We start from the raw sequence: 26,153 nt of genomic DNA on the forward strand, positions 1-26,153 counted from the left end.
GTGTCCTGGACTTTCTTGTCTCTGCCTTTGCCCTTGTTTTCTCTTCTGCCTGAAAATTCTGCTGGCCAATCCCTGCATACTTAGTCTCCAAGAAGCAGCTCGATTGTTTCCTTTGTAAACTGGTCCTCATTACTCAAATCAGATTTTTCTCCAAGGACGGATATGAACCCTTCTTTCTCACCATACTTAAGACATTTTGATTCTATCACTCAATAAGCAGTTATTACTTCTGCTTTGCATTGTAGTTAATTGTGTGTCTTCTTTAAGTAGGTTGGAAATCAGGGGTCTTTCTTTAGGGGTCTTTCTCCTTAAATGAACATTTCAATTTACTTTTTAACTTTTGCAGGGCACTTTTATGATGACATATTTCAGATTTTTTGTGTCTTAAAAAACATCTCCTATATTGTAGGACCTTCAGCAATGAGTTCAGTGCTCAATAAATGTTGATGAAGTCTATTCATTCAACAGATTGTTTAAAGAGGCCTCCTATGGGCCAGGCACTGCTTTGAGAGCTGAGTTATAGCTCCTGTCTTCATAACTTTTGTAGTGGGAAACAGACATATATATATATATATATATATATACACACACACACACACACATATACATATATATATATACACACACACACACATACGTACACACATTCATATGAAAGTCAGATAGTGCTAAGCTGAGGAAATATGGAGAGAAAAAATAAAGCAGGAAAGGGCTGGTAGGAGGGGAAGGAAGAGATGAGTTGCAATTTTAAATAGGGTGATCAGGAAAGGCTTCACTGAAAGGGACAGTTAAGAAAACATCTGAAAGAGATGGGGGGTGAGCCAACTGACTACCTGGGGAAAGAGCTTTCTAGGAAGAGGGAAAAGCCAGTCCAAGGGCCCTCAGGCCAGAGTGGCTGAAGCAGGGTACTGAGTGAAAGAGTAGTTGGAGATGAGATGAAACAAAGGGGAGGGGTGGGAGGTATCACCTAGGGCCTTTATAGGTCCAGGTATATATTTAGCTTTTACTTCTTTAATGCACAGTGAGAGCCTGCCTTGCCTAGTCCCTTTTTTCCTTTTGGTCAACACCTACTCAAATGGCACCAAATCAAAGAGGCCTTCCCTAATTCCCCTAAAAGAGAATTAGTACAACTCCCATCAATGTTACTAGAGAAATTTTAATAGTTTTTTAGATAGGAATTAAGGTGTTAAGAGAGAGCTGTAGCTCCTTGAAAGGCCATCTCCTGGATGGATTTGGAATGGCAAAATAGAGACTAAATGCTCAACCAGTTTCATTTGTACGCATAACAAGATCCATCCAAACTGGAAGAACCAAAAATAATAGAATAATTAGTGCACAGTGCTTAGAGCTAATTAGGTGATTAGTATTAATTTTAGTTAATGGTGATTAAAAGTGAAAAATTCAGCCTTCATTCAACTTGTCAAAGCTGAAGTTCTCAACCATCAGTAAAGAATACTGATTTAAAATGTTTTTTCTAGTTCATGAAGGTCTGTCTACTCTGTATACTAAGGAAATGGGGATTAGTCTGGTGTGGTGGGGCACTTTATGGACCCCCAGCAAGGGTTTTGGAGCTTTTCTGCCTTTGTTTCATGTCACAAGAACGGACGCTCCACAAAAGCTACTTTTGTGTTTCTAGAGCCTAGAACCCTGCCTGGCACATAGTAGGCTTTGGGTCGTCAGATACAGCAAATTAAAACACAAGATGCCTAATTAAATATGAGTATCAACAACAAGTAGTTTTTTAGTATAAACATGTACTGTACCAGGCAATATTTGGGGCACACCTACGTATTAATGGTTGTTTATCTAAAATTCAAATTTAACCGGGCGTCCTGTATTTTATATGGTAACCCTGAGTTCAGTAAATACCTGCTGACTTGATTGAACACCTCTCACTTGTAAAATGGGGCTAAGACAGGCCCGCCCTCGGGGTTGATGGGAGGAGTATATGAAGCGCCTGGAACTCAGCGAGCCCTCAATTTATTTGATTGCTCGGAGACCATCTAGCGAGTGGAAACCCCTCCCACTTTTAAACCTACAGAGGATAAGAAGGCCTTCTGGCGAGAGGTTCTCAGGCCTGGCCTAGGTTGCACACACCTGCGGTCCGGCCAGCCTTTTCCGGGTCAGGTGACCGCGCGTGGTCACGTGACCTGGCCCGAGTGCGGGCGGTGGAAGGCGGAAGTGGGAGAGGAGTTGGGCGCCGCTTCTGTGGCCGCAGCAGGTAGCGAGCACCGGCTCTGGGGCGCGGCGGGCGGGCGGGGGTGCGGGGAAGTCCGAGAGTGGCGGGCGGCGCGGGGTGGGCCGGGGGAGGCGCGGCCAGGGCGCTGGGGGGCGGCGGCTTCCTGTGGGAGGGGCCTGGCGCGGCGGTTCCGGCCTCCGAGGAGGGGTGTCCCGGTTCCCGCCCGAGAGGGGTGGGCTTGCCGCGGGTCGTGCGCGGGGGCTGCTCAGAGGTGGGCGCGAAGGCAGTCATGGGTGCGGCGGCCAGCAAGTCCTCCCAGAAGGGGAAAGCATCTTAGGTGCCAGGGATGAAGAGGAGTGACCTTTGTGCAGGGATCGGAACAAGGGGAAGGGGCGACTTGGGACTGAGTTGGAATGGGTCGCCTGAAATTGGGCGAGTGACATGGGGGGAAAGAAGGAGAAATCAGTATGAAGATGCAGCCTGAACTGCACCTGAGAGTCTTTTCTTTCCTTCCTCTTTGTAAATGATTGGTACCCGAGACTTTGATTTTGGTCCCATTCAGTTTTTAAACTTCAGGGAGGATCACAGAATCTTGATCATCTTGCTTTCGTCACACCCACTTACTCCTGCTTGGATAGGGTTTCCACTTCTTGGGAACCTAGCCCTTGGGATCATCTTTCTTTGAGATTTTCTCAGATCAGATCAACTTCTAGGCTTAAGAAAAAGAGTGTGGGCACTTTGCTCTGGCTGTAAAATGACTTTTAGCCTACCATGTTGAGCACGACCTAATCCCAGCATTACCTCACCAATGCAGAGACTGCTGTAACCTTGGACACTGTCTACCTACCCTGCTTCATGAGTTTTCCTCTTTCTTCAGTTTAAATTATTCAGTTTCCTTTACCGTGTGACTGCTTATCTTGACAAACTGTACCTAGGTAGCTGACTGAGAGGTCTGTGTTTTGTTCCTTAGAACTGTGACCTGGATCATAATTTTGATTAAATACCTGTGCTAAAACTGTTTATCCTCTTTTTCTGTATGTTTACTAACATTTGCAAAAGTGGAATGAATTTCACAGATGTGGTACAATTGGAGTGAATGTTCAAACTGGACATTTGCAGGAGCCGGAGTTGTTTTGGGTTACAAGTAGGAAAAAGAAAAGTACTTTGCTAATGTATAATGAGTTCAGGTTTTTGGAGTACTTGACAAACATTTAAAAATTGATTTTTGTGGCAGCTCTGTGAGTTAGATTGGGAAGGTGTTATTCCCATTTCACAGTGAACAAACAGACCTAAGAGAGATGACTTGATTTTTTGACAGTTGTTTGCTTTTTCTTGTCTGCTGGTCTCTTTCTCCCTGCTAGACTGCAAATTCCTCAAGGGCAGGGTTCATATCTTATTTGACTTATTTGGCTCCTAGCCTAGTGCCTGTCATGTTGTGGGCACTTGGTGTTTGGTGAATAAATGAATTTCTAAAGGTCACAGACCTGTAAGTGGAGGACAAGAGATTTGAACCTGAGTCTTAGCTCTTCTCTTGTCAGACAAGCTTGCCATTTTCTGTTATTGGTCCATGTGAACATGACAGTCATGAGGAAAAGGCTTGGGTTGGCTTCTCAGTCTCCTTTATTTAATGACTACTTTCCTAATTGTAAAGAGCTTATGACAGCATCTCATTTAATCTTCACCATGATCCTGTGAAGGTTGGAATTGTCCCTATTCTGCAGATGAAGAAACTGAGGCTTAGTGAAGTCCTCGCTTTAGAGTCTGGAAGTAGTGAGTGATTGAGTAGGGACTCACGCCCCGGCATTTTATCCTTAGACCCATTCTTTTCCATTTATAGAGGCAACATAAAGTTTTATTTTAAAATATTTTTTCAAGTGGACAAAGTATGACATTTTAAGGGAAAAATAGTACAGGTTACAGCAAAAATTGTGAATATGGAGTGTAACTGAAATTTAGAAAATCCTATGCTATATCATAGCTGCCTCTTCCTGGGAAAACATTTTTTCATTCAATAATATTTATAAGTACCTACTCTGTACCAGGCATTGTTCTAGAGTTGCATTGTCCAGTATGGTGGTCACTTTCCAGTGCTGAACACTGGGGGTAGGCTATGAGTATAAAATACACACCAGATTTTTGAAGACTTAATATGAAAAAAAAAAAGAGGTAAACTGTCTCCTTGATTGTTTAAAATATCATAATAAATGACAAATATATGCTATAAATCATAACATTTAAAGTTTATTGGGTTAAATACAATAGAATTGAAATTTCCTCTGTAGTTTTTATTTTTTTTAAAAAAAATTTTTTTAAAGCTGTACCTATTTTTTTTAGCTGTACCTATTTTAAATTTATTTATTTATTTATTTTAGGCCACCTTGGGTCTTTGTTGCTGCGTGTGGACTTTCTCTAGTTGCAGCGAGTGGGGGCTACTTTTCATTGCGGTGCGCGGGCTTCTCATTGCGGTGGCTTCTCTTGTTGCGGAGTACGGGCTCTAGGCGCGCAAGCTTCAGTAGCTGGGGCACGTGGGCTCAGTAGTTGTGGCTCACAGGCTGTAGAGCGCAGGCTCAGTAGTTGTGGCGCATGGGCTTAGTTGCTCCGCGGCATGTGGGATCTTCCCAGACCAGGGCTTGAACCAGTGTCCCCTGCATTGGCAGGCGGATTCTTAACCACTGCACCACCAGGGAAGTCCCCTATTTAGTTTTTAAAATGTTTCCTAGAAAAATTAAAAATTATATTGGACAGTGCTATTATGAACACCAGGACTATAGTATACAAGGAAGGCAAAAACCCCTGCCCTTGTGGATCTTAAATTTTAGTGGGGAAAGGCACAATAAACAAAATAACCAAGAAAAATGCACATTACATTGTAATAAAGGAGGGAGGCAGGATGTGGGTTATTGGCTGGCATTGTAGTTTTGAAGAGGGTCCTTAGAAAGTCTTCCTGAGAAGGTGACGGTTGAGCAAAAATCTGAAGGAGGTGAGAAAATGAGCCATGTGGCTAAATGGGGACACAGTGGTCCAGGCAGAGGAAAGAGCAAGCTCAAAAGCCCGAAGGAAGGGCCACCCCTGGCAGGTTAGTGGACCTGCCTGGAGGCCGGTGTGGCTGGAGGGGGGGATGGAGAGGATGAGGTCAGAGAGGCGTTGGGGGTAAGGGAGAGATGGACAGTTGTGGGGGCCTTGCAGGCTCTCGTGGGGATGTTGATTTTCCCTCAGAGTGAGTTGGGCCATTGGAGGGTTTTGAGCAGTGGAGTGGACATGTTTCATCCTGCCTTCTAACAGGCTTACTCTGATCGCCTTGTGGAGAAAGCAAAGAGGAGTGAGGAGTAGAAGCAGGGAGACAAGTTGAGAGGCTCCTGCCGTGATCCAGGTGAAGGATGGCCTGGGTGGTAGTGATGGAGGTGGCCAGCAGCGGTTGGGCCCTGGGTATATTTTGAAGTACAGCCAACAGGGTGTATGGAGGTGGGATGTGAGAGGAAGAAAGGAGTCACGGCAACGCTGCAATCTTTGGCATGAACACCTGGAAGAATGGAATTGCCGTTAACTGAAATGGGAAGACTGTAGGAGGAACAGGGCTGGGGCTGAATTTCTTTCGCACTGATTGTAAAGTGCCCAGTAGAAAAACAAGTGAAGGTGTCATGGGCAGTTAGATAGGGAAGTCTGGAGCCGGGCTGGGCTGGGGATATACATGTGGAAGCTGCTATTTAGAGCTAAGAGACTGAGGGAGGTCACTTAGGGTGTACTGTGGATACATAGCCAAGAGGAGTGCTAGAAGTTCAATTTTGAGATAAAAATCTCAGTTTATACTGTTATACTAGTAGGTATTTTAAGTATAGCAAAGCATTGCATTATGTCTTGGGGAACTTTGTTTTCTCTCCTTTTCACTTTTCATTTAAAGACCGTTTTGAAAACCACAAGCTAATGGGTCTCTTTTCTTCCTAAGGAGGCTACTCTTCCAAGTGTGCATCTTTGTAGTGCCACTGAAATCAATATAAGTCCCAGTTTCTGGAATTCGTCAGGCTTTCTGGGTTGGCAACCAATTTAGAGACCTCCAAGAAGGATGGGAAAGAGACAGCTTGGAAGGATGGGTAATGGCTTTTTAATGTTTAAAATATTGGTTCTACCTAACATTATTTAATGTATGTTGTTGCCAGGCATCCTGCTGTTTTATAGATTTAAAACAAACAACCTCACTGTGGTGAAGTGACCTGCGCATGAGGTCACGTAGCTAAGAGATGGAGGAGCTGGCATTTGAACCTTAGTCTTCTGAGCCCAGATCTGATGCTTCTGTCAGTAAGATATGCAGTAGTGGTTGCATGAACATCACCTTCCACTGGAATCAAGTCAGTGAGTGACTTTGGGTTGCTTCAGACTATTATAGACTCTGGAATTTCTGAGAGGTAGGGACAAAAGGGAAGATCTTGTTTCTCTTAAAAAGAGCCAACTGAATCTTTTTTTTTTTTTTTTTTTGTGGTACACGGGCCTCTCACCATTGTGGCCTCTCCCGCTGCGGAGCACAGGCTCTGGACGCGCAGGCTCAGTGGCAATGGCTCACGGGCCCAGCCGCTTCGCGGCATGTGGGATCTTCCCGGACTGGGGCACGAACCCGTGTCCCCTGCATCAGCAGGCGGACTCTCAACCACTGCGCCACCAGGGAAGGCCCCAACTGAATCTTTTTGAGAAGGTTGTAGTCCCCTGTTCCTGCCTCACCCCCAGCAACTTGAAAACAAACATTCAGTGCTTTCAGTCAAGTGTTAATCACCATTTCTAGGAATATACCGAATATCAAGACTTGGCAGCCCTGACCTAGGGCAGGTCCTCTTTCTCTCTGTGTCACCCATGCTTTTTGCTTCCTGTTTTGTCCTTAGAACTGCTTTCCAGTCTCTCTCTCTCTTTTCTTTTTTTTCTGGCTGTGCCGTGCGGTTTGCGGGACCTCACTTCCCCAGTCAGGGATTGAACCCGGGCCATGCCAGTGAAAGACTAGAATCCTAACCTCTAGGCCACCAGAGAACTCCCCAGTCTCTTTTATTACTAGCTTATAATTCCACTGCGCTTCCAATGCTGTGACTTCCCATGTCCCTCCCTCCCTCTCTTCTTATGTGCTTGGTCTTTGTACAGATGGCATTTGGCCAAGTTCAGTTCTGTTTGATTGTTTTTCAATATGGGCCTTTGGGGAATGGAAGGTAACTCAATGCTGAACAGAGGAAAGAGGCGGAGAAAGAAGCATTAGCGTTGGAAAAGCATGAGAGGGTGGAGGGAAGGAAGAATCTTTTGAACAGACCCTTCTCATCCGCATCTTTCAAGAAGTGGATACAGGGTGGATCTGTACTTATAAATAAGAAGCACTGCCTGTTTCCACAGTGGCCTAATTAAAAATAAACTCTTGGTGCTGGTGAGTCGTTTTTGCTCTTCCCTGCCTCATCTGCTACACAGGTTCTTTCATCTCAAGATCAGTGTTCAGTGATTTCTTGACTCAAAGCTGGGTCAAGAATTTCAGGAATCTCAGAACCTAGAATTTCAGCATCAAGAAGAACAAGTTTAGCTTGTAGTACTACTTGAAGAGCACTTAGTACTTGCTGGCTGCTTTACCTGAACTCATTTATTCCCTACGATAATCTTATAAGGTAGTGCTATCATTAGGTTCATGTCACAGATGAGGAAACTGAAATTTAGAGAGGATGAGAAGTAACTTGTCCAGTGCCACTCAATGGCTAGTGACTGGTGAAGCCTATTTGTTTCCAAAAGATTTACTGGTCTGAAAGGTTCTTGCCTAAGTTGGGTGATAAGAATAATCAGGTACTTCAGATATTGCAGGAACTGTCACTTGCTAAATCTGACATGTGTTTGCTTTCTCCTGCCAGAAGCTCTTCGAGGATTTATTTAACGGGGGACTCTTAGAGTAAGATATCTGAACTCCCAGAGGGCAGGGGCCCCGTGGCATTCTGCTTTGTATTTCCAGGGCCTGGCACAGAGTGGGGTCTATGAGCATCTGTTGAAAGACTGACCGTGGCTCAGGACTGGATGGGGTGAATCAAAGGGGTCTGGAAGAGGTACAGTCAGAAGGCTGGCTGCCCTCTTGCTGAAGGTGCCCTTGACCATTATAGTCCCCTGGCTTCAAGAATCAACCCATCCTGGAAACTCCCTAGAGGTCCAGTGATTAGGACTCGGCACTTTCACCGTGGTGGCCTGGGTTCAGTCCCTGGTCGGGGAACTAAGATCCTGCAAGCTGCGTGGCTCAGCCAACGACAACAAAAAAGAATCAAACCCCCCCAAAAAGGGGGGGGGCTTCCCTGGTGGCGCAGTGGTTGAGAGTCCGCCTGCCAATGCAGAGGACACGGGTTCGTGCCCCGGTCCGGGAAGATCCCACATGCTGCGGAGCGGCTGGGCCCGTGAGCCATGGCCGCTGAGCCTGTGCTCCACAATGGGAGAGGCCACAACAGTGAGAGGCCCGCGTACCGCAAAAAAAAAAAAAAAAAAAAAAGGAAAACCCGTCCTAATAAGGCAAATGTTGAGTTGTCCATTGACTGATGAATCGATGAACAAAATGTGGTCTGTCCTTACAAATGGAATATTATTATTGTTTTTTTAAAAAAATATTTATTTAGTTGGACTGCACTGGGTCTATAGTTGTGGCACACAGGATCTTTTAGTTGCAGCATGCATGTGGGATCTAGTTCCCTGACCAGGGATCAAACCCAGGCTACCTGCATTGGGAGCGTGGAGTCTTACCCCCCAGACCACCAGGGAAATCCCTGCAGGGGTTATTTCTTAAGGGAGGTTATAGCCGGGCCTGGGTCCAGGTGGATATGGAAATCTAGTGCCCCAAGGATGTGTTGTTGGAAGAGGCTTTTCAGTTTCAGCTTGCTGTCATGAAATCCACATCTTTTAAAAGCCTTTGTCCTTAATCGTGTTAATTTCCAATTCCTCCTGTGTGTAACAAATTATCACAAACTTGGTGGTTTAAAACAACCAAAATTTGTTCCTGTATAGTTCTGGAGGCCAGAGGTCTGAAATCAAAGTGTCAACTGTGTCAGCAGAACTGAGATCCTTCTGCGCACTGGGGGAGAAATCCTGCTTTGCCTCTTGTAGTGGCTCTAGGCATTTGTGGGTTTGAGGTTGTGAGACTCAAATCTCAGCCCCAGTCTTTTTTTTTTTTTTTTTTGGCCGCACAGCTTGCGGGATCTTAGTTCCCTGACCAGTGATTGAACCCGGGCCATGGCAGTGAAAGTGCCGAGTCCTAACCTCTGGACACCCAGGGAATTTCTTCAGTCCAAGTCTTCATGGCCTTCTTCCCTGTGTCTGTGTCTTCTCTCTTCTGTCTCCTATAAGGACACTGGGCCCACCCTAAAGGATGGTCTCATCTTGAGAGCTTTAACGTAATTACATCTATTTCCAAATAAGGTCACATTTACAGGTTCCAAGAGGGTAAGCACCTAGGCATATCTTTTGGGGACTACAGTTCAACCCACTACACTAATTAAATGTAGACTGGGTGCTCTTGTAAAAATTAAATAAGGACATCATCGTATGACCTGATTTGAAGAGACCCTTTTTCCTTTCTTGAATTTAAATTTTATTTATGCCCCAAATAACACACGCACTTAGTTTAGAAAGTCCAATAGCATTACATGGCTCATAACGCAACAGCACTTCCTTGTTTCACTCCCTTTTGTTCTTGGTTCTTGTTCTGTAGAGTCAATGACTTTTAACTCATTGAGCTCTTTTCTGGTATAGACTTCTGCATCTCCAAATGGCATCCTTATACCATCATTTCTTAGCTTGTCAGTTTTTTTTTTAATTGAAGTATAGTTGATTTACAATGTTCTATTAGTTTCTGGTGTACAGCAAAGTGATTCAGTTATATATATATACACACATATATATATTCCATTATAGTTTATTACAAGATATTGAATATAGTTCTCTGTGCTATACAGTAGGACCTTGTTGTTTATCTATTTTGTATATAGTAGTTTATATCTGCTAATCCCAAACTCCTAATTTAATCCCTTCCCTCCGTCGCCCTTTCCCCTTTGGTAACCATGTTTGTTTTCCATCTCTGTGAGTCTGTTTTGTAAATAAGTTCCTTTATATCATTTTAAAAGATTCCATATGTAAGTGATATCATATGATATTTGTCTTTCTCTGTTTGACTTACTTCATTTAGTATGATAATCTCTAGGTCCATCCATGTGGCTGAGTAATATTCCATTGTGTATATGTACCACATCTTCTTTATCCATTCATCTGTCAATGGACATTTAGGCTGCTTCCATGTCTTGGCTATTGTAAATAGTGTAGCTTGTCAGTTTTATCTGTTGCTTTTTTTTGTTTTGTTTTGTTTTGTTTTTGTGGTACGCGGGCCTCTCACTGTTGTGGCCTCTCCCGTTGTGGAGCACAGGCTCCGGGTGCTCAGGCTCAGCAGCCATGGCTCACGGGCCCAGCTGCTCTGCGGCATGTGGGATCTTCCCGGTCCGGAGCACGAACCCATGTCCCCTGCATCAGCAGGCGGACTCTCAACCACTGTGCCACCAGGGAAGCCCTTATCTATTGCTTTTTAACTCTTTGAGCTCTTTTCTGGTATAGACTTCTGCTTCTCTAAATGGCATCCGTACACCATCATTTCTTAGCTTGTCAGTTTTATCTGTTGCCTTTTAACCACTGAGGATGGATGCTGAGCTCTCTTTCTGGCCAGTCTCCACAAATGTACTCTTCTACCCCCACCTTCTGATTACAGCCATATCACAAGTTTTGATTAAATTGTTCATGCTATTTTGATTATAAGTATTATTCACAGCTGAGCCACACTGTGTATTAGGATTACATTTCCTTTCTCATAATAGCTTTTGTTTTTACTAGAGTTGTTTATTTCCTGATTTTTTCATTCGCATAATATTCTGTGTACCTATCACTACCTCAGCCCCAAACATTCTGATAGAGCTAAAATAATACTTCTTTCAGTGCAATCAGATGCCTCATCTAATCTATTTTGTCAGTTTTTTTCTTTCATCTAAAGATGACACTTCTTATGAACTCTCTCATCTGGACTGGTTGCTCTCTAGGCTAATGGACAGTAATGCCTTGGGATTTCTCTTCATCGTTAATCTGGGAATTCCTTTTGCCTCTCCCATGTGAATACACACTGTCCTCCAACTTTCTCATTTACTCCCCTAGAGCATATCTTTCAGTAGCTTCCTAAGAAAATGAGCTTTGGAAGCAATTTTTTTGACACGTTACAAAGCTGAAAATATCATTGTTTTCCTGTCATGCTTCACTGATGGTTATGGAATTCTGGATTGGAAATAATTTTAATTATAAATTGGCATTAATCATTTTATTTAATAATTGGAAATAATTTTATCTGAAATGTGAAGCATTGCATTGTCTTCTAGCATCCAGTAGTACTGTGAAGTCTGATGCCATTCTGATTCCTGTTCTTTGTAAATGTGGCTGGAAGCGTGTATACTCCTTGTTCTCGTGTTCTGAACTTTCATGACGTTTTGTCTTAGTGTGTTTTTTTGTTTTTGTTTTTCATTCATTGTTCTGGGCACTCAGGTTCTTTCTGTCTAGAAATGTATATCCTTCAGCTTAAGAAAAATCTGTAACATTTCTTTGCTGTCTTTCTTTTTGTCCTCTTTTCTATTTCTGGACTAAGTCAGACATTGGACATTTTAAATGAATCTACTATTTTAAAAAAGTCTTGGGAATTCCCTGGTGGTCCAATGGTTAGGACTCCGAGCTTCCAATGCTGTGGGCCCAGGTTTGATCCCTGGTCGGGGAACTAAGATCCTGTAAGCTGCATGGCCAAAAAAAAAAAAAAAAGAAAACAAAAAGGAAGAATTAAAAAAAAAATCTTTTCTCTCCTATCTACCATCTTCTTTTTCTTTTGGTTCTATTTCTTAGAATATGTCCTCACTTTATCAACTTCATTTCTGCTATGAGATCTGTCCTTTCCAAGAGCATTTTCTTATTCTCTGAATCAACCAACCAACCAACTTCCCTCTCTCCCTTCCTTTCTTCCTTTAAAATTACATTCTGTTTTTGTTTCATGGATGAAACATTTTCTCTTATCTCTCTGAATTGTTTTGAGGTTTTCTCTGACCACGGTTACATTTAACTATGAGTTAAAAAAAATTGAAATATAATTCACATACCTTAAAATTCACCAGTTTGAAATGTTCAGCGCAGTGGATTTTAGTATTTTTTACAAAGTTGTGCAACCATCATCACTATCCAATCCCAGAATATTTTCATCACCCAAAAGAAAACGTGTACTCCTTAACGGTCACTCCGACCCCCAACCCTCTGCCCTGGACAACCACTAATCTACTTACTGTTTATGTGGGTTTACTTATTCTAGATAGTTCATATAAATGAAATAGATTATTGGGCCTTTTGTTCTGGCTTCTTTCACTTAGCATAATGTTTTCAAGGTTCATCCATATTGCAGCATGAAACAGTACTTCACTGCTTTTTATGGCCAAATAATATACCACTTTATGGATATACTACATTTTGTTTATCCATTTATCAGTTGATAAACATTTGGGTTGTTTCCACTTTGTAACTACTACAAATAATCCTGCTATGAACATTTGTGTACAAATTTTTGTGTGGACACATTTCAGTTCGTTTGGGTGTATACCTAAAAATGGAATGGCTGGGTCTTAATGGTAATTCTGTGTTTAACTTTTTGAACAAACTCTTCCAAAGCTGCTCACCATTTTTCATTTCTTGCCTGCAGTGTATGAGGATTTCAATTTGTCCAAGTTCTCGCTTGTGCTTATTATTGTATGCTTTTTGATTTTGGCCATTTTGGTTTGTGTGAAGTGGTATCTCATTGTGGTTTTAATTTCCATTTCTCTAGTGATTAATGGTGTTTGAGCATCTTTTCATATGCTTATTGTTTATTTGTATATCTTCTTTGGAGAAATGTCTGTTTAAATCTTTTGCCTTTTTTTTTTTTTTTTTTTTTTGTGGTACACGGGCCTCTCACTGTTGTGGCCTCTCCCGTTGTGGAGCACAGGCTCCGAACGCGCAGGCTCAGTGGCCATGGCTCACGGGCCTAGCTGCTCCGCAGCATGTGGGATCTTCCCGGACCGGGGCACGAACCCGTGTCCCCTGCATCGGCAGGCGGACTCTCAACCACTGCGCCACCAGGGAAGCCCCATTTTAAATTTTTGATGAAGTTGAATTTATCTAGTTTTTCTTCCATTGTTTGTGTTTCTCCTATCATATCTAAGAAACCATCTCTTAATATAAAGTCATGGAATTAATTATATTTCGATAAAATTAAAAAAAGATAAAGTCATGAAGATTTACACCAATAGTTTCTTGTATAGTTGCTCCTATATTTTGGTCTTTGATCCATTTTGAGTTCATTTTTGTCTAAGGTCTGAGGGAGGGGTCCAACTTCCTTCCTTTACACATGCATATCCAGTTGCCCCAGCACCATATGTTGAAAAGACTATTGTTCTTTTCCCATTGAATTACAGTAAGTCCCCTACATACGAACCTTCAAGTTGCGAACTTTCAAAGATGCAAACGTGCGCTTGCATATCCAGTCATGTAAGTTAGTTCACGTGTCTGTCTGTAAGATTACTGTACTGTAAGATTAAAAATGTTTTCTTTATTTTTTGTGTCTGTTTGTTTTTTATGTATTATTTGTGTGAAAAGTATTATAAACCTATTACAGTACAGTACTATGTAGCTGATTGTGTTAGTTGGGTACCTAGGCTAACTTTGTTGGACTTATGAACAAATTGGACTTACGAACGTGCTCTCGGAACAGAATTTGTTTGTATGTAGGGGACTTACTGTATCTTGCACTTGTGTCTAAAATCACTTGAACATCAGTGTGGGATTGTTAAGGGAACCGCTGACTGAAACTGCCCACCCTGGCCAGGCACAGTAGTAACCACTTGCCTGAGTTATCTTACAATAGGAGGTCCTGGTAAGAAACACGGAACTAACAAGCTACCAGCAACCGGTCAAAAGGAGAGAAGAGACTCCAGTCCATATGTCCTATCAACCTCCCTTCTGGATTCTAGTGAGAAGGATTCTTCCTTTTCACTGAAATCCATCTTGGCTGAGCGATGTGTGTGCCATTAGGAAGGACCCTGAGTCAGAGTGATTGGCCAGAGATAACCTGGACACTAACCCCATCACCATAAAACCTGAGACTGTGAACCATGTGGCAGAGCAGTTCTACTGGGTTCCCTTACCCTGCTGCTGTGCACCCGGTCGCCCCTTCCCAATAAAGTCTCTTGCTTTGTCAGCACTTGTTTCTCCTTGGACAATTCATTTCCGAGTGTGAGACAAGAGCCCTCTCTTGGGCCCTGGAAGGGGTCCCCCTTCCTGCAACAGGTTTGTATCTGGACTCTTAGTTCTATTCCATTGCTCTGTATGTCTTTCCTTATACCAGTACCACACGGTCTTGATTACTGTGGCTTTGTAGTAAATTTTGAGATTAGCAAGTGTGAAGCCTCCGACTTTCTTCTTCAAGATATTTTGGCTATTCTGGGTCTTTTGCATTTCCTTATGAATTTGAGGATCAGCTTATCCAATGAGTTCTTTTTTTTCCTCTTTGTTTTGATATTTGGCTTTTATGTCTGAGTCTCTCCACAGTTGTGTATGCTTAAGCGTGCTAGGACCCAAATGAGGGAAGGTAAGTGGGGATGGGGAAACCTCTCATAGTTCATGATATAGACTTTCTCTTATCTCCCTGGATCAATATGGTGCCTTATCCCTACTCTCAACCATGCCTTAAGTTCTCAGGTCTGATTTAACCTATCCAGAGATTAAAATTTAACTCTCTGTTTGGGATTAGGGAGGGATGAGTGCCTAGCTGAAGTGGGTGGGGACTGGAGTCTGGCATTCTTTTCCATGCAGGTTTTTACCAGCCCTCCTGTTTTTAACCCCACTTCCCCCATCGCAGGCAGTTAGATTTCAGTTTTGACTCACTTGCCACTTTCCAAAATGTTGCTGCCATCTCTGTTGTTTCCTTTTCCATTCTTTTTTAGAGGGTTTACATTCTTTGTGTTTCTTTCCTGACATTTTGTTGGGGTTTGAGAAGGGAGCAGAGATAAATATAGGTGTTTAATCTGTCATGTTCATTGAGAGCCCCTGGAAGACTTTCTGTGGGAAAAGTTGGTATCAAGGAAGGTGGTGCAATACTTAGTCTCCTTGGAACCACTCCTGGAACAGCTCCTCCACTGTATTCTGTTCCTAGAGTTACATATCACCCCACTTTTTCTTTTTCTTTTTTTTTTGGCTGCGTCGGGTCTTAGTTGTGGCAAGTGGGATCTTTTGTTGCAGCGTGCCAGCTCTTCATTTGCGGGCCTCTCTCTAGTTGTGGTATGCGGGCTCCAGAGTGTGCGGGCTCAGAGTGGCATGCAGGCTCTCTAGTTGTGGCGTGTGGGCTCAGTAGTTGTGGCATGCGGGCTCTGTAGTTGTGGTGTGCGGGCTCCAGAGCATGTGGGCTCTGTAGTTGCGGCGCAAGGACTCACTAGTTGTGGCACGTGGGCTCATTTGCCCTGCGGCATGTGGGGTCTCAGTTCCCCGACCAGGGATTGAAGCCGCATCCAGTGCATTGGAAGGCGGATTCTTAACCACTGGACCACCAGGAAGTTCCCCCCACTTTTTCATTTGCAATTTTGGGACATAATTTTAGTTTAACCTTGAGCCTTCTGATAGAGGTAAAGTCCTACTTTCAGTGCAGTCAAATTAGTTGTAGCCTCAGCTGATTCAGTAACACTGATCCAGTGGTTCTCACCACAACTTCACTTTGGAATCATTTGGGTAGCTTTTAAATAACACAGCTGTCCCCGGCCCACTCCAGACCAATCCAATGAGAATCTCTGAGGTTAGGGTTTGGTTGTCAGTGGGGCTTTTTTTTGTTTCATTTTGTTTTTATTGCTCTCCAGGTATTCAAATGTGTAGAAAGAATTGAGGACCACTGCTCCAAGGCATTTCATAGTTAATTAAGGATGACTTTACCTAACAGGATAAGTTCAGTTGCATCTTTTTTTTTCTTAATTTTTTAAATTTTTGGCTGCACCATGTGGCTTGTGGGATCCAAACCATGGCCCCTGCAGTGAAAGCACACGGTCCTAACCTCTGGACTGCCAGGGAATTCTCCAGGTGCATCTCTTATCACTATCTTCCTCCTCCTCTTTCACTGCCCTCCAGCCGCGCGCTGGCCCCCTTTCGTTCCTTACACTTTCAAGACATGCAACCATCTCAAGAGCTTTAACTCTTGCCCTTTTATCTGCCTGGAATGTTCTAACACAGATATCCTCAGTTCCCTCCTTCTCCTGCGTCAGATCTTTGCTCAGAAGTCACCTTTTCAGTGAGACTTGCCTTGTCCACAATGTTCAACATTTCTACTTCCAACCCCCTCCCAAATTCCTGTGTTCTTTCACTACATGGTGTTTCCCCATACCTCTCGTCACCTCTCTAGTTCTCTTGTCTGTTCCTTATTTGGCATCCGCTTCCCACATATGCCCTTCCCCTAAGCATTAGTCTTTTACTCTATAAAGAAGCCAGTGGTTGGAGCTTCATTTATTCCTTCTGCCATGCTCTTTTCTTTGTGTAGGTAGAAGTTTCTGACCTATATCATTTTCCTTCTTTCTGAGGAACTTCTTTTCAACATTTCGTGCAGGGCAGGTTTTTGTTTGAGAAAGTCTTTTTTTCTCCTTCACTTTTAAAGGGTAACTTCGTTGGATACAAAATTCTGGGTTGGTGGGTTTTTTCTTTTTTCTTTTTAAAAATATTTATTTATTTATTTGGCTGCACCAGGTCTTAGTTGCGGCACTCGGGATCTTCGTTGCGGCACTCGGGATCTTCGTTGCGGCGTGCGGGATCTTTGGTTGTGGCATGTAGGATCTTTAGCTGCAATGTGCATGCGGGATCTAGTTTCCTGACCAGGGATCGAACCCAGGCCTCCTGCATTGGGAGCGCGGAGTCTTTACCACTGGACCACCAGGGAAGTCCCGGGTTTTTTCTTTTAACACTTTAAATATTTCACTGCACTCTCTCCTTGCTTCTTTTTTAAGTTTATTTTTTGATTTTTGTATTCATCCTGCTTGATGTTCTGTGAGCTTCCTGGATCTATTATTTGGTGTTATGTCGTTAATTTTGGGAAATTGTTGACCATATTACTTCAGATATTCCTTTTGCTCTGTTCTCTCTTCTGATACTCCAGTCATGTGTATTTTGTACCTTTTGAAATTGTCCCACAGTTCTTGGCAGTTCTGTATTTTCTTTTTTTTTTTAATTCTTTTTTTCTCTTTGCATTTTAGTTTGGGACGTTTCTGTTAATATATTTTCAAGCTTACTGATTCTTTCCTCAGCCACATCCAGTCTACTCATGGGCCCGTCAAGGCATTCTTCATTTTTGTTACCATGTTCTACATTTTCTTTTGATTCTTTCTTAGAGTTTCCATGTCTCTGCTTATATTACCCATCTGTTTTTATATGTTGTCTACTTTTTCCATTAGAGCACTTAACATATTAATCATAGTTATTTAAAATTCCCTGTCTGATAATTCCAAAATCTGTCATATCTGAGTCTAATTCTGATGCTTGCTTTGTCTCTTCACACTATTTTTTCTTACGTTTTAGCATAACTTATAATTTCTAACTGAAAGCCAGGCAGGATGTATTAGGTAATAGGAACTGAGGTGAATAGGCCTTTATCTAGTTGGGAGTTTTGTGTAATCTGGCTAGGAGTTGGCTTGTGTTTAATGATTGATGTAATTGTAGGTACCAGAGGCCTCAAATTATGCTAGTATCCTTGTTTTTGTCTCCCCTGTAATCTCTGGTCTTCCCTAAGAACCCTTTCTTAAATAGAGTATACACCTTTTAGCTCTTTCAGCTGTAATCCACTGTTATTTTATTGGACCCTCGATATGGTGGCAGAGTGTGGGAGAGGGAAAGCATTTTATAATTTTATGATTAAATCTCAGTCTTTTAGTGGGTCTCTGTCCCTGGGCTGTGACCTTTACAAGTGTTTATGAACTGTTTTCCTTTCTCAGTGCGATAAGAAGTCTAGAGGGGGCCTCAGGGAAATTTCCTCCCCCGCACTTGGGATAAGTCCTGGTAGAGTCCTTTTCCTGGAGTGAAGGCTGCTGTTAGAGAACACTCTGGGCATTCAGCACAATGGTTACTTTTCCCATCCCCCTGCCAGAGCCAGGATCATTCTTGTCTCTTTACCAGGAGAATCTTATAGGGTAGGAATTTTTTTTTAATGTTTTATTCATTGATGTATCATTAGCACCAAAAACAGTATATGGTACAGAATAAATGCTCAGTATGTATTGAATGATTGAATAAATACTGTTTTACCTAGATGTGGGAAAATTTCTCAGACCTAAAATGATAATAATAAACCGATGGCATTTCTCTGAGTGACTAGTTAGTCCCCAATCTAGTGTTTGTCTATTTGCTTAGTGTTTGTGTCTCTCTAATCCAAAACCCTAAGTAAGATAGGATTGTTGTAGAGCAGTTGTTCTCAAGAGGTTTTGACTACAATCTTTAGTAAGACATATACATATTTTATATCATGACCCAATATACATGAAGATGTAAATGTACATTTGTCTGAACAAACTTTTTATGAAATAATACTTTCCTTTATGTATGGTGTACTTTACTCTGTTATTTTATATTTTATTTTAAAAAGTGCTTGTCGAGATTTACATAGAGGTTAAGTTCAGAGGATAATGTTTTTGTTTTTTTTTTCAAGAAATTTGGGTAGATCTACCACACTTAGTTCTGGCTTCCCCCTTTTTCTCCTGATAAATCCATGACTTCCTTGAATAATGAAATTCATTGAGCATCTATAACCTTTGGTGATGTTTTAAACATGTTCTCCCTCCTCCCCTTGCCTGCCCCAGGCTTATGCTCACTCAGTTTTTGTGGAAGTGATTTGAATGCAAACACTTCTCATCACTATTAGCAGGGGAAAAAATTACTTGAGTGCATGTACAGAGTCATCTATTTGTGTTGCTGAGACAGGTGTAGAGTAAAATCTGGGTCTCAGATTTCATAAGCTTCCTAAAGTGGCTAGTAGGAGTTTGGACCTCATGCCCATTGGAAACCCTGTCCAATATGGGGCCCTGAGACAGAAATTATAGGTACTTTGGGGTACTTTCCCTTCAACAGTAATGGTTATTTGTCTTTATACATGGATTGCAAAGGTTCAATTCAAGATACCTACCTTGGGGCTTCCCTGGTGGCATAGTGGTTAAGAATCCGCCTGCCGGACTTCCCTGGTGGTGCAGTGGTTAAGAATCTGCCTGCCAATGCAGGGGACACGGGTTCGAGCCCTGGTCCGGGAAGATTCCACATGCTGTGGAACAGCTAAGCCCGTGCGCCACAACTACTGAGCCCACAGGCCACAACTACTGAAGCCCATGCGCCTAGAGCCCGTGCTCTGCAACAAGAGAAGACACTACAATGAGAAGCCCGCGCACCGCAACGAAAGAGTAGCCCCCGCTCGCTGCAACTAGAGAAAGCTGGTGCGCAACAAGGAAGACCCAACACAGCCAAAAAAATAAATAAATAAAATAAATAAATTTATTTAGAAAAAAGAAAAGAAAAGATACCTACCTTGTAGTGTCAGGGTGGTATCTTGCTAATGGATCTGGAGACAAAGCCGTGCATAAATAACATGGGCTATTGTTAGTAAACAGTGGCCTGTAATTATGAAAGACATGGGAGGAAGAAAACATGGTAGTCTTATCTACTCTATTTCTACTACTTTCCCTGTTGGTTTTGTTCTGAGCCACCTCTGGAATTTATCTGATTGTTTTGTCCAAAACAAAACAAATTTTGTTTTGGAGCCACTAAGTATAGATCGAAAGGTTTGGTCTTTCTCCCATGTAACAGGCCATGCGAGGGCTTTGCGTTTCATTCTCCAGAATTCTCTCTAGTTCAGAGCAAAGGCTAAAAACAGCTAAAGCTCAGGGAGAACAAGCTAGTTTAAAAACTATCCTTAGTCAAGTTGCTTCTACCCTTAGAATGAGTCCCAGTAGATGTAAACATTTTTAAATTGTTTTCTTTTTAAAGTCTATAAATAATGGATTTCCAGCTTTTAGTGCTTTAACCTGTTACTAAAAGCCCCGAGGCTTAATTTACAATTATTAATCTTTCCTTCATTACTCAAGATATCTTTTTATCCCCTTTAAAATTATTGTTAAATTATGAAAAAGATCAAACATATGAAGTGGTTCAGAGAATAAGATAACAAGCAGTCATAAAAACCACCATCTGGATTTAATGAATAGTAGCATTTTGCCATATTTGCTTCAGAACTTCTTCCTTTAAAACATGAAATGTTGCAGATACAGTCGAAGTTCCCTTGGTCTCTCTGTTCACTCCAGTTCCCCTGCTCCCTCTTCCGCTACCCCAGAGGTAACTTCTGTCCTGAACTTGGTGTGGTTCCTTCCCATCCATGCTTCTATACTTTCATACCATTTATGTGTGTCCACAACAGTAGATACAATTGTTTTGTGAAAGTTCAAGTGTATACCAATGGCATTGCCCTACACTTAAGCTATCACTTTTTTTTTTTTAATTCTAGTATTATAGTTTGGGGTTTGTACATATAAGTTGAATTCATACATTTCAAGAACTATATAGCATCCCATTTTATAACTATTTCACAATTTATGTATTCCCTCATTGATGGACATTTAGGTTATTTATAAATTTTTGCTGTTATAAACATTGCCATGATGAACATTTTGAACACGGTTGCTTCTGCATTTGTTGGAAGATTTTCCCCTGGCAAATATCTAGGAGTGGAATCCTGGGAAGTACAATATATGCATCGTTATTGGCAAATACCTAGGAGTGGAATCCTGGGAACTAGAATATATGCATCTTTAACTCTATCGGAGGTTGCCAGGTACCGTCTAACTTGCACTGCTTCCAGAAGCCTGTGAGACTTCTCAGCAACACTATTGTCAGACTTCTGATCTCTTGCTATCTGATGGGTAAAAGAGTTGATATGTTTATTGCTTTACCAAAAAAACTTCAAGGGAGTCAAAACATTATCCTTTTGAATTTCAGAAAGTTGATGCACCTCTTCATTCATTCAATAAATATAGAGTTCTTACTAGGAGCCAGGCACTATTCCAGACAGTAGGCTACAGGGCTAAGAGGGGGACACACATCTCAGCCCTCATGGAGCTTACCTTCTAGAGGAAAGAGACAGTACACACGAGAAATCAATACACTATGAACCGTGTCAGTGATAACTGCTAAGGCAGAAATGTAAACTAGGGAAGGATGGGTACAGTGTGTGTGGAGAGGTGAGGTTGACAGGGTGGCCAGGGAAGGCCCCTTAAGAAAGCAACATTTGAGTTAATGCCTGAAGGCAGTGAAGGAATAAGCTGTATATGTGGACAGTTGGGAAAAGAGAATTCTAGACAGAGAGGTAGAAGTCTGATGGGGGAACGTGGCTGGCATGTTCAAGCAACAGCGAGGAGGCCCATGGGGAAGGTAGGGAGAGGGGAAAGAAATGGGAGGCCAGGTCAGAGAGGTGTGTGGTAGTGTATCACACCGTCCCTCTAAGGTCATTACAAGGACTTTGAGGTAGATGGGAAGCCACTGGATAGCTTCCAGTTTTTGAATAGCACAGTGATATGATCTGATTACATATTAAAAGACAGGACTCTTGCTGAATGTAGAAATTGGATTGAAGGGGGCAGAGAGCAGAAGCAGGAAAAACAATAACCCAGCTAAGAGATGATGGTGTTTGGAGCAAGGCAGTGACAGTGCAGATGGAGAGAAATGTTTGAGCTTGGAAATATTTTAAAGGTAGAATCAATAGGATTTATTGATGGGTTGAATGTGGGGTGTGAGAGGGAAAGGCGAAGCACGAATGAGCCCCAGAATTTTGGCCTGAGCCACTGGATGGAGGGAGTTGTCATTAACTGAGATGTGGAACAGGATTGAGGGCGAGTATCAGAAGCTCAGTATTGTCAATGCGCAAAGAGGACCTGAGGTTCTCCTGCATACTGAAGTATAATTGTTGTGCTGAGAAAAAGCACTTGTATGACTGAATTAAAAGCTGTATTACATAGTTGCTTTTTTCATGAAATACCATTTTTACTTAAAAAAAAATCAACAGATAAACTAGCGTTAATAGATTTGGGTGTTTGGCAGACATTTTCCTGAAGATGAATGAAGTAAGCCTGTCACTTCAAGGAAAACAACTGACAGTGCTTGTTGCCAATGATAGAATATGAGTTTTTAAGTGAAAATTAGAAATTTGGAACACTTCCATCTACCACAAAGAGCTTGACAGCTTCCCAATACTCAAAAACTTGTCTGATGAGATCAGTGGTGACATTCACAAATGTGATATTTTGGATAGGGTATAATGAAATGGGTCAACATTTGGAATATCTATAGAACTCAGTGAACCAAATATTTTCCAAATGACAAATGACGATGTTACACAATTATGTATGAGTAAAAGATCCACTCAAAATGCAAGATAGACTTCTGCTTCTAGCCAAGATGGAGTGACGGGGATGCCTTATGGCTAATGAGGTCCATCAAAAATTATTTCATGTGCTTTGTTGGCCAGGCCCATGTGCACATCCAGGTGATAGCAGAGTAGTCGACTGGATGAATGTTGGGCTTTGGAATCAGAAGATGTAGATTGAATCCCGGTCTGTCATTTCCTTGGCCAATAAACACATTTACTGGTATATCTTCTTGGAGAAACTTTTATTAAAATCTTCTGTCCATTTAAAAAATTGGTTTAATATTACTTTAGAATTTTTTTTAATGTTTAAAAATTTTATTTATTTATTTTTTGGCCACACCATGAGGCATTTGGGATCTTAGTTCCCCGACCAGGGATTGAACCCGTGCCCCCTCCAGTGGAAGTTCAGGGTCTTAACCACTGGACTGCCGGGAAGGCCCCTACTTTTTAAAAAATTGTTGAACTGTGACTTTCTTTTTGGAGATATTATTTTAGGCTCTCCATCCTTAAGAGGTTGATATAGCAGTGCTGTGTCCTTCTTAGCCCATCCAAGTCCTACCCAGATTCAGTAGTCATTACGAGACAGACATCACTCTGCCTGAAGCAGCGTGGCTGCAGTTGCTTAGATGTTTATATTTTCTTTTTTTAAAAATAAATTTTATTTATTTATTTTTGGCTGTGTTGGGTCTTTGTTGCTGCGCGTGGGCTTTCTCTAGTTGCGGTGAAGGGGGCTACTCTTTGTTGCTGTGCATGTACTTCTCATCGCGGTGGCTCCTCTTGTTGAGGAGCACGGGCTCTAGGCGTGTGGGCTTCAGTAGTTGTGGCACGTGGGCTCAGTAGTTGTGGCACACGGGCTTATTAGTTGCTCCGTGGCATGTGGGATCTTCCCGGACCAGGGCTTCAACCCGTGTCCCCTGCATTGGCAGGTGGATTCCTAACCACTGCACCACTAGAGAAGTCCTGGATGTTTATATTTTCTTGCTTCTATCTCTTTAGACTTAGATATTAAAATTGGGTTCAGTTCCTCAGTCTCTTATCAGATATCCTCTAAACCTGCTGCTTTGTTTGTCTTTCAGTTTCCTGGTGATGACATGGCATCTGCCAGCTCCAGCCGGGCAGGGGTGGCCCTGCCTTTTGAGAAGTCTCAGCTTATTCTGAAAGGTGAGTGGCACTGTATGAAGTTTGTCATTTCAGGTCCAGCCCCATCTTTGGGAAAGCGGTGGAATTATACCACACTTTGGCTTACGAGCATAACTATTCATTCTTATAGGGTTGTCATATTATAGCTGGAGTTTTTGAAGAGGAGGGGGAAAAAAAGAACTTTTGGAAAGAATTATATAAAATGGCGAATCCTTCCTTCTCCAGGGCTCTTTTCTATCTACGCTCATTCCCTTGGTGAGCTCATCCGAACCTTATCACTTTAAATGTCACCAAATAGTAGAATCACTGCCACATTTGTATCTCCAGCCTGGCCTTGTCTCTGAACTCCAGGTTTGTATATCCAATAGCCCACTTGGCATCTCCACTTGAAGGCTTAGTAAACGTCTAAAATGTGACATGCCTGGAACTGACCTGATTTTTTTTTTTTTCCTCAATATCCTGTATTCAGCAAATCTGGTTTTGTCTACATTCAAAATGTGGGCAGCGTTCAGCCACTTCTCACCACCCCTGCTGACCCAACAGCTGGCATCATCTCTGCCCTAGATTAAGGCGGTAGCCTCCTAACCTGGCTTCCTACTTGTGCCCTTTGCCCCGCTTCATTCTGTTTATCGCACAGCAGCCAGTGATCTTGTTACAGTGTAAACCAGCTCTTGTCACTTCTCTGCTCAAACACATCAAGGACTGTCTATCTCACTCCGCATACAAGCTGAAGATCCCACGTGATATGACCCCTTCCATTTCTCATTTCCTGTTCCACATTTACTCCTCTTTGGCTAGATGCACAGGTCCACATGGACCTCCCGTGCTATTCATTGCCTCTACCAGGTACACTCCCACCCCTGGGCCTTTGCACTTGCTGTTCCCACTGAATGAAATGCTCTTTTGGCTGAGTTATCTACCTGGTCTGCTTCCTTACTTTCTGCAGGTTTTTACCCCAAAGTCACTCTCTTCAACGAGGCCTTCCCTGATTCCCCCATCTAAAGGCTCCCTACCCTGATTCCCTCATGTCTCTCCCCTTCATCACCTTATCTTTTTCTTATCAGCCCCTGTCACTATTTAATGTTTGACCTATTGGAATCTATTTCATTTATTCACTGTCTCTTTCCGTAGAATGTAAGCCCCACGAGAACAGGGGTTTTTGTCTGTTTTGCTTACTGTTGATGCCCCAAAGCCTAGAACAGTGCCTGACACATAGTGAGGCTTCAGTAAATATCACACGGATGAAAGCCTGCTGCTCCAGTAGCTTTAGGAGGAGGAGTCACGGGACCACAAGATGCTCGGGGAGAGAGGAGTGGCATTCAGTATCTGGGCTCAGGCCTCTCAGCATGATCATTGGGAGACAAAATTGTATCTTTGGTCCAAATTTTTAAATTATTGTTTGAAAAATGGAAATGTTATTCATTTATTTCATGCACTCACATAGTTTACAGTTGTTTCCATTCCTGCAGCTCCCCAGTTCCCTCGCCTGGAGGGAACCTGTTGTTATCAATGAGTGCTCCTTTCCCCACATCATCTTTTTTTTTTTTTTTTAAGCCTACAGCACCTGGTATTGCCAAGCGGTCTCCCATCCAAGTACTACCCAGGCCCAACCCTGCTTAGCTTCCGAGTTTGGGGGCATTCAGGGTGGTACGGCTGTAGTCCCCACACCTTTACCAACATGATATGTTGTCAGATTTTTTTTTTTTTTATCTTTGCCAGTCTGGTTGGTTAAAAAAAATTGTGCTCTCAGCATAGTTTTACTTCTCATTAAATGATAAGTGATGTTTAGTGTCTTATCATATGTTTAAGTAAATCTGTATTTCCTTTTCTGTGGGTTGCCTGTGTCTATTTTTTGCCTGTTTCTTATTGAGTTATTGATTTTTTTTATAGTCTTCATATATTTTAATTACTTTTCTTGGTGTCTCATGGCTGCTCCAGCCCTTTTGAGAAGGGAGAAGGAATAGAGTGAACTGGTAGGGTTTTGAACTCGAGACTACAGCCTTTACTGCCTATCTAATAATTAGCAGGGCTAGGTCAGAACAGAAGCCTGCCCATGGAAACTGGTGATATCCTGAGGTCCCTGTTTTGGGACCATGTTATTCAGGAACACACTCTGACTTCTAAAGGTTTCTCTCTTGCCTTTCCCTGATGTGTATTTTCTCACTAGTGTGGAGAGAGCTAACTTGATAATACAGGTGCACCTCGTTATATATGCACTTAAGCTATAGGGAGTTGATAATACCATCCAGGAAAATGGTGGGGGAGAAAGAGGAGAGAAGCAACCATTTAAACAGTGTGGGTGGTTCTTCCTCCTGTGCATTTTGTGGATAG

At 42.4% G+C, this 26,153-nt stretch overlaps 1 protein-coding gene, 1 non-coding gene and 1 pseudogene across 4 annotated transcripts in view; 2 read left to right on the forward strand and 1 right to left on the reverse strand.

The window, feature by feature from the left end:
• Positions 1–2,082: 2,082 nt before the first annotated feature.
• The window catches only part of WWP2 (WW domain containing E3 ubiquitin protein ligase 2), a 145,827-nt gene continuing 121,756 nt past the window's right edge, over positions 2,083–26,153 (forward strand). For 2 of the 3 annotated variants that reach the window (XM_060130350.1, XM_060130354.1), the window contains exons 1-2: positions 2,083–2,221; positions 23,759–23,843. In XM_060130350.1, the coding sequence (XP_059986333.1) occupies positions 23,774–23,843 (70 nt within the window). In that variant the 5' untranslated portion in view covers positions 2,083–2,221; positions 23,759–23,773. Of the gene's footprint in view, positions 2,222–6,248; positions 6,268–23,758; positions 23,844–26,153 lie in introns of those variants that run through there. The other variant, XM_060130352.1, reaches the window with a different exon arrangement.
• TRNAW-CCA (transfer RNA tryptophan (anticodon CCA)) lies at positions 11,888–11,960 on the forward strand. Its single transcript has one exon. It is a non-coding gene; the product is annotated as a tRNA-Trp (tRNA).
• On the reverse strand, positions 25,375–25,483 carry LOC132510517 (5S ribosomal RNA; annotated as a pseudogene).

This window comes from Lagenorhynchus albirostris, chromosome 19, assembly GCF_949774975.1.
Source record: "Lagenorhynchus albirostris chromosome 19, mLagAlb1.1, whole genome shotgun sequence".
In the NCBI taxonomy this organism is placed as follows: Eukaryota; Metazoa; Chordata; class Mammalia; order Artiodactyla; family Delphinidae; genus Lagenorhynchus; species Lagenorhynchus albirostris.